The sequence below is a fragment of the Lates calcarifer genome, linkage group LG17 (assembly GCF_001640805.2).
Source record: "Lates calcarifer isolate ASB-BC8 linkage group LG17, TLL_Latcal_v3, whole genome shotgun sequence".
NCBI lineage: Eukaryota > Metazoa > Chordata > Actinopteri > Centropomidae > Lates > Lates calcarifer.
The window spans coordinates 19,479,554-19,492,081 of record NC_066849.1 but is presented as its reverse complement, the minus strand read 5'-3'; the positions used below and the strand labels follow the sequence as shown (position 1 = coordinate 19,492,081).

The 12,528-nt window shown below is 39.4% G+C and overlaps 1 protein-coding gene across 4 annotated transcripts in view; it reads right to left on the bottom strand.

Annotated features, from left to right (window-relative positions):
* Positions 1-12,528, bottom strand: part of gtpbp3 (GTP binding protein 3, mitochondrial) — a 46,009-nt gene that overhangs the window by 3,124 nt on the left and 30,357 nt on the right. For 2 of the 4 annotated variants that reach the window (XM_051077318.1, XM_018695541.2), the window contains exons 3-10: positions 11,089-11,360; positions 10,577-10,663; positions 9,630-9,712; positions 8,867-8,986; positions 5,873-5,945; positions 4,743-4,886; positions 2,449-2,614; positions 430-560 (exon numbers count right to left, since the gene is read on the bottom strand). In XM_051077318.1, the coding sequence (XP_050933275.1) occupies positions 430-560; positions 2,449-2,614; positions 4,743-4,886; positions 5,873-5,945; positions 8,867-8,986; positions 9,630-9,712; positions 10,577-10,663; positions 11,089-11,360 (1,076 nt within the window). Of the gene's footprint in view, positions 1-429; positions 561-2,448; positions 2,615-4,742; positions 4,887-5,872; positions 5,946-8,866; positions 8,987-9,629; positions 9,713-10,576; positions 10,664-11,088; positions 11,361-11,832; positions 12,336-12,528 lie in introns of those variants that run through there. The other 2 variants (XM_018695558.2, XM_018695550.2) reach the window with 2 other exon arrangements.

The window sequence follows — 12,528 nt, the reverse complement described above, 5'->3', positions numbered from 1 at the left end:
AAAAAGTTGTTAATCAATTCCAGTGACTCAGCATGACTCCCTCAGGCACTGAGATTTCTATTTGATTATTCTTAATCACTTAAAACTCTCCCTCTGGCCTATACGCTCTGACCTGGATTACCCTACCACCCAACCATTTAATTATGCAAAATGGAGCTGTAACTGACTGACTGCTGCCACAACACATTACATCCTGGAGCCAAATATCATCTGAACAGTTAAAATTCAGATCATGATATAATGCCACAGTACCTGTTCAATGTGACTTGTTTTTGTGCCACTTACAGACACAGTAGTTTTGTCAGGGAGTGTGGAGGTAATTATAAGTCAAACATATTTGTCTTATTGTTATTTCCCTTCAAGTGTCTCATCAAAAATCTCATCAAAAGTGCAACAGAAGCAGAAGCAGAGGATGCCTAGATACGATACCTGTCTCAGGCTGCTCCTGGGTTTGCAGAACACTCTTTAGGTGTCCCTGAAGGAAGGCTGCAGCCTGCTGAACATCAGTAGGGAGGTAAGCACAGTCCACAACAACCAAAGTCAGATCTGCCTGCTCCACCCTGGAAAAAAGGAACATTTTGGGCTGTAATTAAATATGATAACAGCTGTATTTTGTCAAAATGTTATACTTTTCAAATAGATATTTTGAACAAGCCAGGAGATAAGATGATCTTAGATTAGATTATCTTAAATTTTCACTATCATTACATAATACATGATGTCTAAAAGGTAATAATTTAGTTAAATGGCAGTTTTCTAAACACATTCAACTGCTTAAAATAACACTATCATATCTATGTTACTTATATTCATTTTGGAAGAACCATACTCAGTTTTTGTACCGTGGAGAAGATGCCATTGGCTGTCAAAGAATAAAGATTTTATTTTTATATTGACTTGGGTATGTTTTCTACTTTGTAACTTAGCAGAACTATCATCATATTTAGCTCATGTGGTGGTGTCCTGAGAAATACAAAACCTATGACTGCAGCAGGTTGTACATCAGTGAGACATCTAAGAGCAGAGGCTTGGCTCTCCATTGTCTCACATTAGAAAAGGTCTGTGTAGTATTTTCCACAAACAGAATGAATAATGGGTTTCATATCTTTAATTAATTTACCTAAACAGTATTCACATTAAATATACTCCTGCACCTCCGTCCCACTGTGAGATCGCAGCAGCAGCGGCAGCAGCAGTGGCAGCAGCAGCGGATGCTTGTACTTACCATGTCCTTCCTGTAGTGACCCAGGTCACAAGCCTCTGACCTGCACAAAAAGCTCCCTATAGAAGGCAGACTACCCTCCCTTCCTATACATTTGAACAGTACAACAGTAAAATAGTATTTTTGTAAGCAGATTTACATGTTTTTTATTTTTGTAAATAAATGTGAAAATTAATTAAAGCATGTCCAACAATATCATATCCCACCAAAAAAGTGGGCTGACTCACTCTACATCTCTCTACCACTTAACAAATTTCACTGGTATGTTATAATTTAACACATCATTACTGTGTCTGAGGCTTTTCCAACTGCCAAGAGTACTTTAGGAAATACCTGACATTTGTGTTTACTTTATTCTGAATATATCTTGCAGTTATGTGAATTGAAGTCTTTCAGCCAAGTATCAGCAACACACTGTACTGGTTACATACTAAAATTTACATTAAGAGTTGTCTTAAAACTTGGAGCCGTTTTACTTTTACAGCTGTTGTTTTTATGTCATTTTCTACAAAGACAGGAAACTTTCACTGATAAATCAATTAATAATCAATGAGCTGTTGGGCTCATCCTTTTTTCTCTGCTCTCTAACACTCTAAAATCATGTGATAAAAGATCTCACTGCACATGCATGTGTATCAAAGTTGATTTAATAGTGTGTGTATGAGACAGTGTCCATTCTGTTTGTATTTGGTAAAGCAGTAATAACGAGTGTTACAAGTATTGCTATTCTTCCATGGTGTAAACAGTGGAAGCAGCTGTTAATGAATGGCCATATATGTCCATTCACATGAAGAACATCTTCAGGGTAAAAACTCTACAACGAGGGAAGGTGTCTCTTCATTACGCAACCTCCTGAGTGTGTTTGTCCCATGTATTTATAACTATGCCATGGCAATAATATAAACTCTGGAGGTTGCGCAGACATGACAAAAATACAGCACTATGTACAGGGGAAAAGCAATGACTTATTTCTTCCTTTCTTTGTTTTCAATGACATACACTCCAGGCTAATTTTTACTGTGTTATATTATACACTTGCAAACAGTCGCTGAGGCAGCAAAGCAGTATTCTGCGTGTACTATTGTTCTGTACTGCTGTCCTGTATCCTGAAGTCAAACACTCAAAATACTAGCCTTGATTTCTTAGAATTGCTGGCCTGCTTCATTTCAGTCTTGAGAGAAAATTATGTAACTGAGTAAAAGTTTTTAGTTGCTTCTGTTCTCTACCTTTCCCGAGCTCTGCGGACCCCCTCTCTCTCCACCAGGTCCAGGCTATCTCTGAGGCCGGCTGTGTCACTTAAGAGGACAGGGAAGCCACCGATGTCCAGTGCCGTCTCCACTACGTCCCTGGTGGTCCCAGCAATGGGGGACACAATGGCAGCAGGTCTCTGGCCTGAATTTAAAAAGGTTAGCGGACAAGGTTGGTGATACTCTGTGTTTTAGTCATTCTCAAAAAATCCAATGAAAGGGCCAAAATCATCAATGTACTAGTAAATCTCTCAAAACTGTCTGACTTCCACAGCCAGTCTATGGTTATGGTTCCTAAAGCTATCCATTCGCACTAATCTTAAACAATAGTTCAAGTATATAGCTTAATTTTTGAAAAAGGATAAATAAATTCAGCAGAGCACTGTCGTTTTTAGGAAATATTAGTATAACAGGAGTAGATTGTTTATTTGTTCAGCCCCATTTTTTCCACAAATCTCTAATGAGTATTTCTGGTAGTTGGACAGAGTCAGTTGAAAACTCCAGCATCCGTGTTAATCATAATGAAGGAACATGTTGCCTAGCGCAGTGGTGTGGCTCACTGGTGTTTTTAACTCTATGAGCCAGAGCAAAAAGCCATATTAGACATTGGCAGTAGTATCAACCTGCTGTTGGTTTTGGTCTTTTTATGGGATCTGCAGACAGAAAGAAAAACTATCACAAGAGTCATCCCTTAAGACAAAAACAAAAGTTACATCAAAATTATCCAAGGGGTGCTAATGGTGAAAAACAATAAAGTTGTAGAATTAATCCTTCTAAAAAAGTCGCTGTTTATGTTTGTATTCATCCCATTTATCCCCTAACCCTAGTTTCATTTATTTAGAGACATTTTTAAAAGTTGGAGTAAAAATCTCAAAACAGGAAAAAAAATCTCACTTATCTTACCTGATCAAATTCTCTCTCTTTTTTGATGTCTTACCTTAGACTGACTTAAAAATGTTTTCTCTTCATTATGTTGTTTTTTTGCACATTAATAAAGAGAGATTTTTCTGTGGTAACTGAATAACAGAACATAAAGTCTCTAACACATCAGCTGCACTGTCTGATATAGAAATCTCTACACCTACTGCACTGCTGTTGTGCACTGTCCAGACAGAATAGTCATAAGTCAGCCTTTCATTATTCTTAACTCTTTATTCAAGAATTTCATGGATTGACCTCTCCAATGAGTCCCTGACAGCTCGTTATTGTCTGTGCTGACTGGCTACAGGGAAGACTAATCAGAACAGGAAAGAATAACAGAACTTTATCTTAAGTTTGATAAATACTCCTATTATTCTGATAGGAAGTTATGTGGGGCCTCAGCCAAGGCTCCACTCTCTATAGTTTATATAATGTGATTCGTAATGGTTTCAGGATACAATATCATAAACAAACACAACCTTGCATCATAAACAAGGGCATCATTAGGGTGACAGCGATTAAGAGGGAGAGAATTTAAACCTTCTAACAATATATATGGAGAATAAGGTGTTTGCTTCCATGTTTATATACAGTAACTATTCATTACTACATTCTCAGCTGCTTTTTTCACAGACTTTGACTCCAGTGCCATCTGGAGCATGGCAAGAATCAAAATCAGAAGCAATGACATATGTATCAGGACAAGTCAAAATACTGTAATTCATCTGTACCAAGAACAGGTTCAGCTGGTTCAGATGACCACAGACGGTGTTCTGTGATCATCATTATTATTACTGAATAGATGTCTTCCTGTCTTTTACATTTTTAAAATTGTTCTCTAATAGTAACATTTAGGCAAATACAACACCTTGGAAGCAGCAGAACCACAAGGTGCATTAGAAACTTAGCAGCTGGAGTTTTTGATCATAAAGCCCAAAAGTGCTGAGAAAAAAAATAGAAATCTGAACATCTACAATTCCATGACAACTGGGCAAAATCCATCTGCTGAGGAAGAATGTGTGATTCAGCTGAAAGCTCCAGGACAGCTGCTAATGGACATTGACATCTGTCGTATTTCAAAGTGGTTGTTTCTAGATCTGTCTCCCCCATCTTGTCAACCACGTGTACTTCTCTCACCTTCTGTGCACGGAACACAGTATTTGCATTTAAAAGAATCATGCACGTCTCTGCTGCTTCTGGTATGACAGATGTTTCTTCAAAAACATGGCTGACAGTGGTATGATTCAACCGTAAGGTCTGTATTTACAAGACAGTAAGTCATATTTGAATATTGATCCCTTCACTGTGTTCATGTTTGTGTGTGTGCGTGCTGGTTTTCTAGGTTCTCTTACAGAGCGTGTTAAGTAGGCTACTTTTCCCTGCATTAGTAGCTCCTGCGATGACCACCTGAACTCCGCTGCGCAGCCGCTCGCCCCTCCTCTCATCCTTTAGGTGTCTCACCATCTCCGCTTGTAAAGTGCACACCGATCTGTCAACTGTGGCGGGAGATAAAGACAGAGGAGGGAACAGGACATGACGAAGGTTTCGTGTTCAACTTCACTTTCATGGCCTTGTAAAAGGAATTTCTGCCCTTTGAAGGAAAAAGGCCTGTCCTCTGGCGTGTGACACCCTTCGTCTAGACGAAAAATGGGTCATGGACTTGTCTGTTTCCGCATATGACTAAAGCGGAAAAATGTTTTTGACAATACAATGCATCAATAATAAGACATTTTTCTTCAAGCGAACACATTTAACTCCTTAAAGGTCCTGACTGTATTAAGCATATTAAATGTATTAAACGTGGAATGAAATTTGAGAAGACTTCAGATATAACATAAAAAGTGAAATTTGCTGTATCTTTGCAGGTGGCAATAGAAAGTATTTATGCCACATTTTCTATTTTCAGACCACAGTCTATTATTATTTGCTGCTCGGAGGCGTGAGCCAACATTCCGTGCCACCAAAACAAACATGAGTTCCCAGGCTTTATTGTGTCAAAACTTCCCAACATCTGAAGCTCTCTGAAGCGCTCTGCCAGTGCCAGACGGCAGGCGACAGACTCAGGGGGGACATCCCTTGTGCACACACATTTACACACTCAACCTCGCATACGCTGTGAGCATGGGAAACCTGGGCATACAGGCAACAGTTGGGCTGAAGACGATGCTGCTGACAGCACTATTCCTGTGAGTGACATGCCAGGTAGCCTTTGAAGGCAAGACAAATGCCTCTACTGTCCCCCTGGCCTTCTATGCACACTTCCTACAGGAAATTGCCTTTTGAGCAGTTTTGATGTCTATGGCTTCTCCCTACTGTGCAGCAAACTCACATGATGGCAGCTGAAGATCCAAACAGGAAAGCAGCCGACCCCTCTCTCTTTAGAGAGAAGCAGAGACCCCAGAGCCCCACGCCTCCCACTAAAACCCTAGGGATGACTGTCCTGTTATTTTTCTACAGCACAGAGGACAAACTGCATGCATACCTTGATTTAAGACGCCATCCTCAATGAGCTCATCCTCACTGAAGTCGATGAAAGCCTCAACATGAGCCAGACACTGTGAGACACGCAATACAGAGAAGAGAGATGAGAAGAGGCTAAAATAAATATGTGTGCAGACCACTTAACACAGAGGACCCCCTGAAAACATCTAAATACATTTTTTGCTGCATATTTTCTATTTATGCTGTAAAGTTTATCTGTGAGCTGAAATATTGAAGAAACATATATCTTGCTAGCGTTACAGTAGCAAACATGGATACATTACTGTGCTGCTGGTAATACTTAAATGAATTAATGAATTAGTCCACTAAACATGTTGTTCTTTTTTTTACATTAGTTTGAATGTAGACTACAAAGCGTCAGTGTATGAACTACACCACCGATCAGTATCTTGATTGACACAGCGGAGCATAAACACAGTAGTGGTATAGCTGTTCGAAAACAGGAAGCGTCAGATTCCCATACTTTAATCCTTTCACAAAAGTGGGAAGCCAATGGTTGAAAAAGCAGCATTGTTTGGGTGTCAGACGAGGGTTTGACCCATACCATCATACAGATGGTATGGAACTGTCTTAGCTGGGAAGCAGCTTAACAGAGTTTCTCAAGGGAGAACACCTGGAGTGGTTGGTGTGATCTGGTGCCAAAGTGTTGCAAGAACATTATTCTATATCAAAAACAGTTTACAGTACAGGAAGGTTTGGCTCCAATCCACTGAGTTGAAGTGTTCATATGCGGTCAGTGACCTGCTGTTCTGAACAAGATGTGAAAGGAAACCTCAGCCTCAGGATTAGTTGTAAATAAGACAGAGCTAAGATCACGTATACCATCCACATCAGAGTAATGAGTATCCTACAGCTTGGCAGGATCACAGAATTTTAATGAATGCAAAACTACAGCAGTTTGCTGCAAGTAAGGTGTCTTTCCCAAACAGCTTGTATGCAGATAGTTACCACAAAATACAGAGGGGGGCTTTGAGTCGCTGCAAAGTGAAAAACACAACAAAGTTCAACTTCAGCTGCAAGAAATTTCTGAACAGCTGGTTCAAGTAAACTTAAGACATCAAGAGGTGCAGGACAACCATGCGTCCTGGTCTGGTCATTAAAGTAGTATAACACACTGCAAACATGAAAATCCAACAAAAGCAATGTCACAAACGCCTAATGTGAATTTTACAGTTGCACTCATTCGTCCACCACTCTAATTTATCTTAACGTCAAGACTGACTCAACTTTCTAATACCTATTCATATGTACAGTAGACAGGATACTGTATAGATAAGAAAAACAATACTGCTGCACAGAACATATCAGTATGTTGATTGAGTGCCTGTCTGGTAATAATTCACCTAATCACCTAATCCATTGCAAAACAAAGCAAAGCCAGATGCTCAGAGATGGAAAATACATTAAATAGTTGTCACTTGAGTGAAGGTGGAGCAGCAGCACGTTAAAGCACAGAAGATGCTTATTAAAGCTTCTTGTTCTTTGAAAGTCAAAAATAGATGCGTCTTTGAATGCTTACTACCAGTTTTCCTCAGGAAAGTCCAAATTAACAGCTCAACAAGGTCTCTGAGCAGCAGAGACTCAGTTCTGATGCCAAGACAGTAAAGAGTTACAGAGTTTCACAAGACTTATCTAAACAGACTCACAGCACTGATGAGAGGTCATTGACCTGATCCCATCAGCCACTCCAATCATCACATAATAACAGCAATGGCCTCTGAACTTTCTTAACAAATTAGATACATTTGGTCCTTTAGTAGAACTGGTAGAGAAAAAACATTATGGCTGTAGAAAAAAACTTTCTCACATCTCCTGGGGCATAAAACTATATCTGAGGGTTTATGGGGAGGGATTTACACTTCTATGATCAATTACATTTTGCTGTTAAAAACTACTGTACTAGTTACTACTTACTAATAGTGGTAGCAGATGTAATAATATTTCGGTCAATATAATTTACAAAAAATGCCAACCAGTCTAAATTGATAGATTGGCTGAATAGAGTTAAGTATTTGACATAAAAATTATATTTGTGCCTTAGAAAAAATATCCTCAAACGATCAGTATATTAGCCATGTGTCCTCTTAACTCCAGGATGGAAGTGAAATTACATCTAATTTATTCCTTTTCCTTCAGACTTAACTGCATTTTTCTTTTGTTTTTTTTGTTTCTTTCTTTTTTTTCTTTTTTAACATGTTTTTATCCGGTGTTAAACAGGATGTAAGAGAATTATCGACATGTACCATACACATTAGAATTTTGATTCTCAGTATTGAACAGAAGGCACACACATTACACGTGCTACAGTAACAGGAAAACAGGAAGCCAAAGATTTCCATAAGTTAATCCATCAACGGTGTGGTGCCAAAGCAGCTGCAGAGATACAAAAAAACAGAGAGCATTGTTTGGCTGTGAAACTACTGAGGCCTGACCTACAGCACAGAACAGACAGGTACTTTCCAAAACACTGTTTTCGGAGACACGCCAGACATGAACATGGACAAAGTCTCTCCGGGGATAGCTAAAGGATTTTGGCTTGTTTCTGCTGTCAAGCTATCGCAGAATTGGACAGAACATTGTTTTTCAAGAGGAATGTCTAAAGGCCCCCTGTTCACCTGTCAGTTCTGGGTGGGTCTGAGCCGCTATGAGATCCAAAGGAGGTAGATACTGAGTTACATTGAAGGCCACAGCAAATGTGTGATTAAGTGTGATTACAGGTCAAGTCCAAAAAGCAAGAAGAGAAACAGTACATATGAAATTACTTGTATATATAAAAATAATATATAAGTAAAGTAAAATTAAAGTAAAAAGTTAGAGATCTGTTATCAGACACTCAAATATTATCTTCTCTTCTTGCCACACATTCTACCACCTTCACCTCAGAGCTCCAATCCAGATGAAAACATCTGTCTGTCTGCACGTCTACCTGCCTTTCACGTATGAAAACCTCCGTCTACACCACCAGTCAACGTACCCGTTTCAGTCTATGGCTCCAGTCCTGATAGAGGCGTCCCAGTTCTCCTGACATCTGTCTGAGAGCCTGTCTCCTCTGGGCCTCTGTCTCAGCGTGGATCAGATCTCCGAGTCCTTCCACCTTCAAGTAGCATTAATAACAGTTAATATCTGATAAAACAAAAGTACCAATCATGCATTTTATGCCGCACTGTATCTATCTTCACATATCTGTTTAGTGTGTGAGTTCTGTATTATCTATAGAGATGATTACATGACTTTATAAGGTTTTCTATTCTTTTTTTACTGAGGAAAAATATTTGATCCCTGGGATTTTAGGAGGCATTATGATCATTGTCAGGAGCAAATTTATTGAATTGTAATAAATAAAAAAATACATTTGCCTATTTAGAAATAAAAACTACATTTTCTATGCTAAACTCTGTATATATAATATATGCTCACTCTGAATAATAAAAGAATGTTATATACTGTACACAGAGTACCCACAAGAGACCCTTATTAATACTTAAAGCTGAATACTTGGCTACTTGTAAAAAGCAATTCCCCTACAGCAGCCCAGTAGCTGCATTCATGCATAAATGTTTGACACCTCAATGAAAGAAAAGTGCAAAGTGCAAAAGATTTAAAGGGCATTTCATGAACTTGAAACCCCTGAGTGTTTCTGACCCTTGTTTATTCCACATTTACTCTGCAAAATGACTTCTGATACACAAATCTGCACGTCTCTCTGTGTGAATTTTGACATGTTCTTCTAGACCTACCTCTGTTAAACCCAGTTTCCCTGCTTGAAAGGCCCTCCGTGTGAACTCTCCAGCTTCGGCAGGCCTCATGCCAGGCACACTTCCTGAGAAACACACACACACAGCATACAAACATGAAAAAATGTATGAGGCACGAGGAGGGCATGCATCATGCACACAAAGCACATATGCACACAACCACACACACAAACACAGGAGGCTCAAACACAGGGTCAACATGTCACTCAGGGTTCACTTGGAATGAAAACAGGCAAAACAGCGCAGGTTAAAGAGGTTATATTATCTTTGTTTTCTAAACCATTTTTCAAGTCTCATCAGGGGAAGACAATGGTGAGCACAAAACCATTTGGCAAATGGGGGTCATGATCTGTTAACTAGAGAAAAATATTCTATTTGACATTCTGTTGGTTGGTTATCATCTCACCAACACTGTCAAAAATTTTCATATAGTTTTGAAAAATAAGAATAATTAAAAAAATGTCTTGTATGTCATGGTGTTTGTTTGTGTTTGTTTATTTAACTAGTCCTAATTAGTAATAACCTTACATGAAGTGGTGACAAGCTTTCATTAACTGCTCTGATTTATACAATACTGCCCTCTAGAAGGTCAAAGTGAGAACTGCAGTAAAAATATTACTTGTCAGTCACAGGGGGATTGCCACGGTTGCCCAGGCGCATCTTATAAGTATCACAGAAACAGGAGCGCATGTGTCAGTTTTCTCTTTTAAGTTGCAGTGATGGACAGTCACATGACTCAACTAGATGCTGTGTTTAGAATTTTTATGCAGGCTTAGAGCTTAGGAAGTTAAAGGCTCTGAAGACAAATATACCTTAAACACCCTGCAAAGTAATGATGCATCAGATGAGACTGTGTGTCTGTGCGTTATGTTGCACTATAGTAAGTTTTATAACACAGTATAATACACATATTGACTTCTGGATGTTACCTAGAGCCTGTAAGACAGCAGTAACGACAGCAGGACCACCATGGATGTGGAACTCCACACTGTCCTCTCCTGTGAAACTGTGAGGAGCTGATGAACACAAGAGAAACAACAGCACAGTCTGAATATTATTTAGTCATTTAAAAACAATCAAAGAGAAAAATGTTTAGGAATACTTTCATCAAGCTCAGGCTGCTGCAAATGGGTGACAGTGATCTGAGCTTCAGATATTCACGAGACTCAATACTGTGATTGGACAAAACATATATGCTCTAGTTTGCAGGTTAGTAATTTCAAGAGGCAGAAAATTATCTAAAACACTAAAAGACTGGACATTAGCATTAATAATGAGCAAAGAAGCTAGTCTGGTTTGACTAGAGTAGGTGCTCACACAGGAGTGTTTACCACATTTTTAGGTAACGTCATTCCCTCACTAGTGGACAGTTTTTGCATGTTTTCAAGTAAACACCTCATGCACTCTTTGCCCATGTGTGTGTGTATGTGTGTATACATACCCGGGAACCAGAGGACAAGCCCGCGGTCCAGCACTTCTTTTGCTTGGGAGTCTGTGATGCTGCGTAACAGGGCAGTGCGTGGAGGAGGGAGGCTGCGTGTGAGCCCTGCCATACACCTCAGTGCTGTAGCCGATGCTGGACCGCTGACTCGTATCACTGCCACCCCACACCTGCCATGACCCGATGACAGTGCAAAGATGGTCTCAGCATCAGCCAGGCCAGGTGGGACTCCATCACAGGTGGACAGGAGTCTGCAGGGTGGCATTCCTCTGCTAGAGATAAGGAAATAATAAGTACCATTGTAATCTCTGATTATATATTTTACTAATTAAGTCCATTGTGTTGTAGCATCCTACAACCCGTATTATTAAAGACAAATCTTTTTAGTATAGTGGCACAAAACTGACAAAGGGTAGTAAAAGGTTTGCAGACAAGTAAGAAATGTAACTGAACAGATTAAGAAATAATGCTGTCACTGAAAACTGAGTGTAAAACGAACAATAAAACTTTATACTTGCATAGGGAGTATAAGATATGCGTAGAAGAGTAAACACATGAAATCTTAACATATTTTATCAGCTTGTTTCCAAACTGCCTGAAGGTAGAAGTAATAACATTCTGCTTACAGTGTTATTGTTTACTGTTTATTGTACTGACTTAGCCTATTTGACCATCTGCTACTACAAGGAAAAGATGCCATAGAGGCCAGTACACAGAAACTGAGGTTGAAATTTGGTGACAAACCTTGTCCTAAGTGTGTGGACGGCAGCTCTCCATATCCCACGACAGGTGAATGGAAGCATAATTAGAGGACACTAACAAACGTTACACGTGTGGCTGATTTTAGAGACTGACGCTGCAAAACATGCTCTGTCCTTGACAGTCATTATGTTAAGTTTTCCGCCTGTGAGCTTACGGTCGGGATAACCAGCGAACATTAATTCAGTTGCTAAATGAAGACAATTAATTATCCGTGAATTGTTTTGTTCTCTGTGAAAGCCTCGTCTACGAACTCATGCCTCTACATCTTCACTCTTCAACCGTTTGCATTGACCACGATGAGTCTGTTGCTCCCCCTGCTGATTGTGATTGGTTAACGTTTCCCAAAACAGCGGCGAGTTCTGAAATCCCATTTGTTCGCGACCCGTCAATCTGAGCTAAGACCCGCCCACTGTGCGCAGTTAAATTTAGTCCGTGTAGCTACAGTTGCCCTTACGTCGCTAATCACGCTACAGCTATCTATCTATCTATCTATCTATCTATCTATCTATCTATCTATCTATCTATCTTAATCACGTAAAGTTTTGGACAAATCTGTTTTATTTTCAATAAAAGTGGTCATGTAACTGAAAAAAAAATCATACTCTCAATTAGTAAATCTCATTTGCGTAGAGCTGAACATTTAGAAGTATTTCCCAAATGTAAATGGCTGTTTGAGTT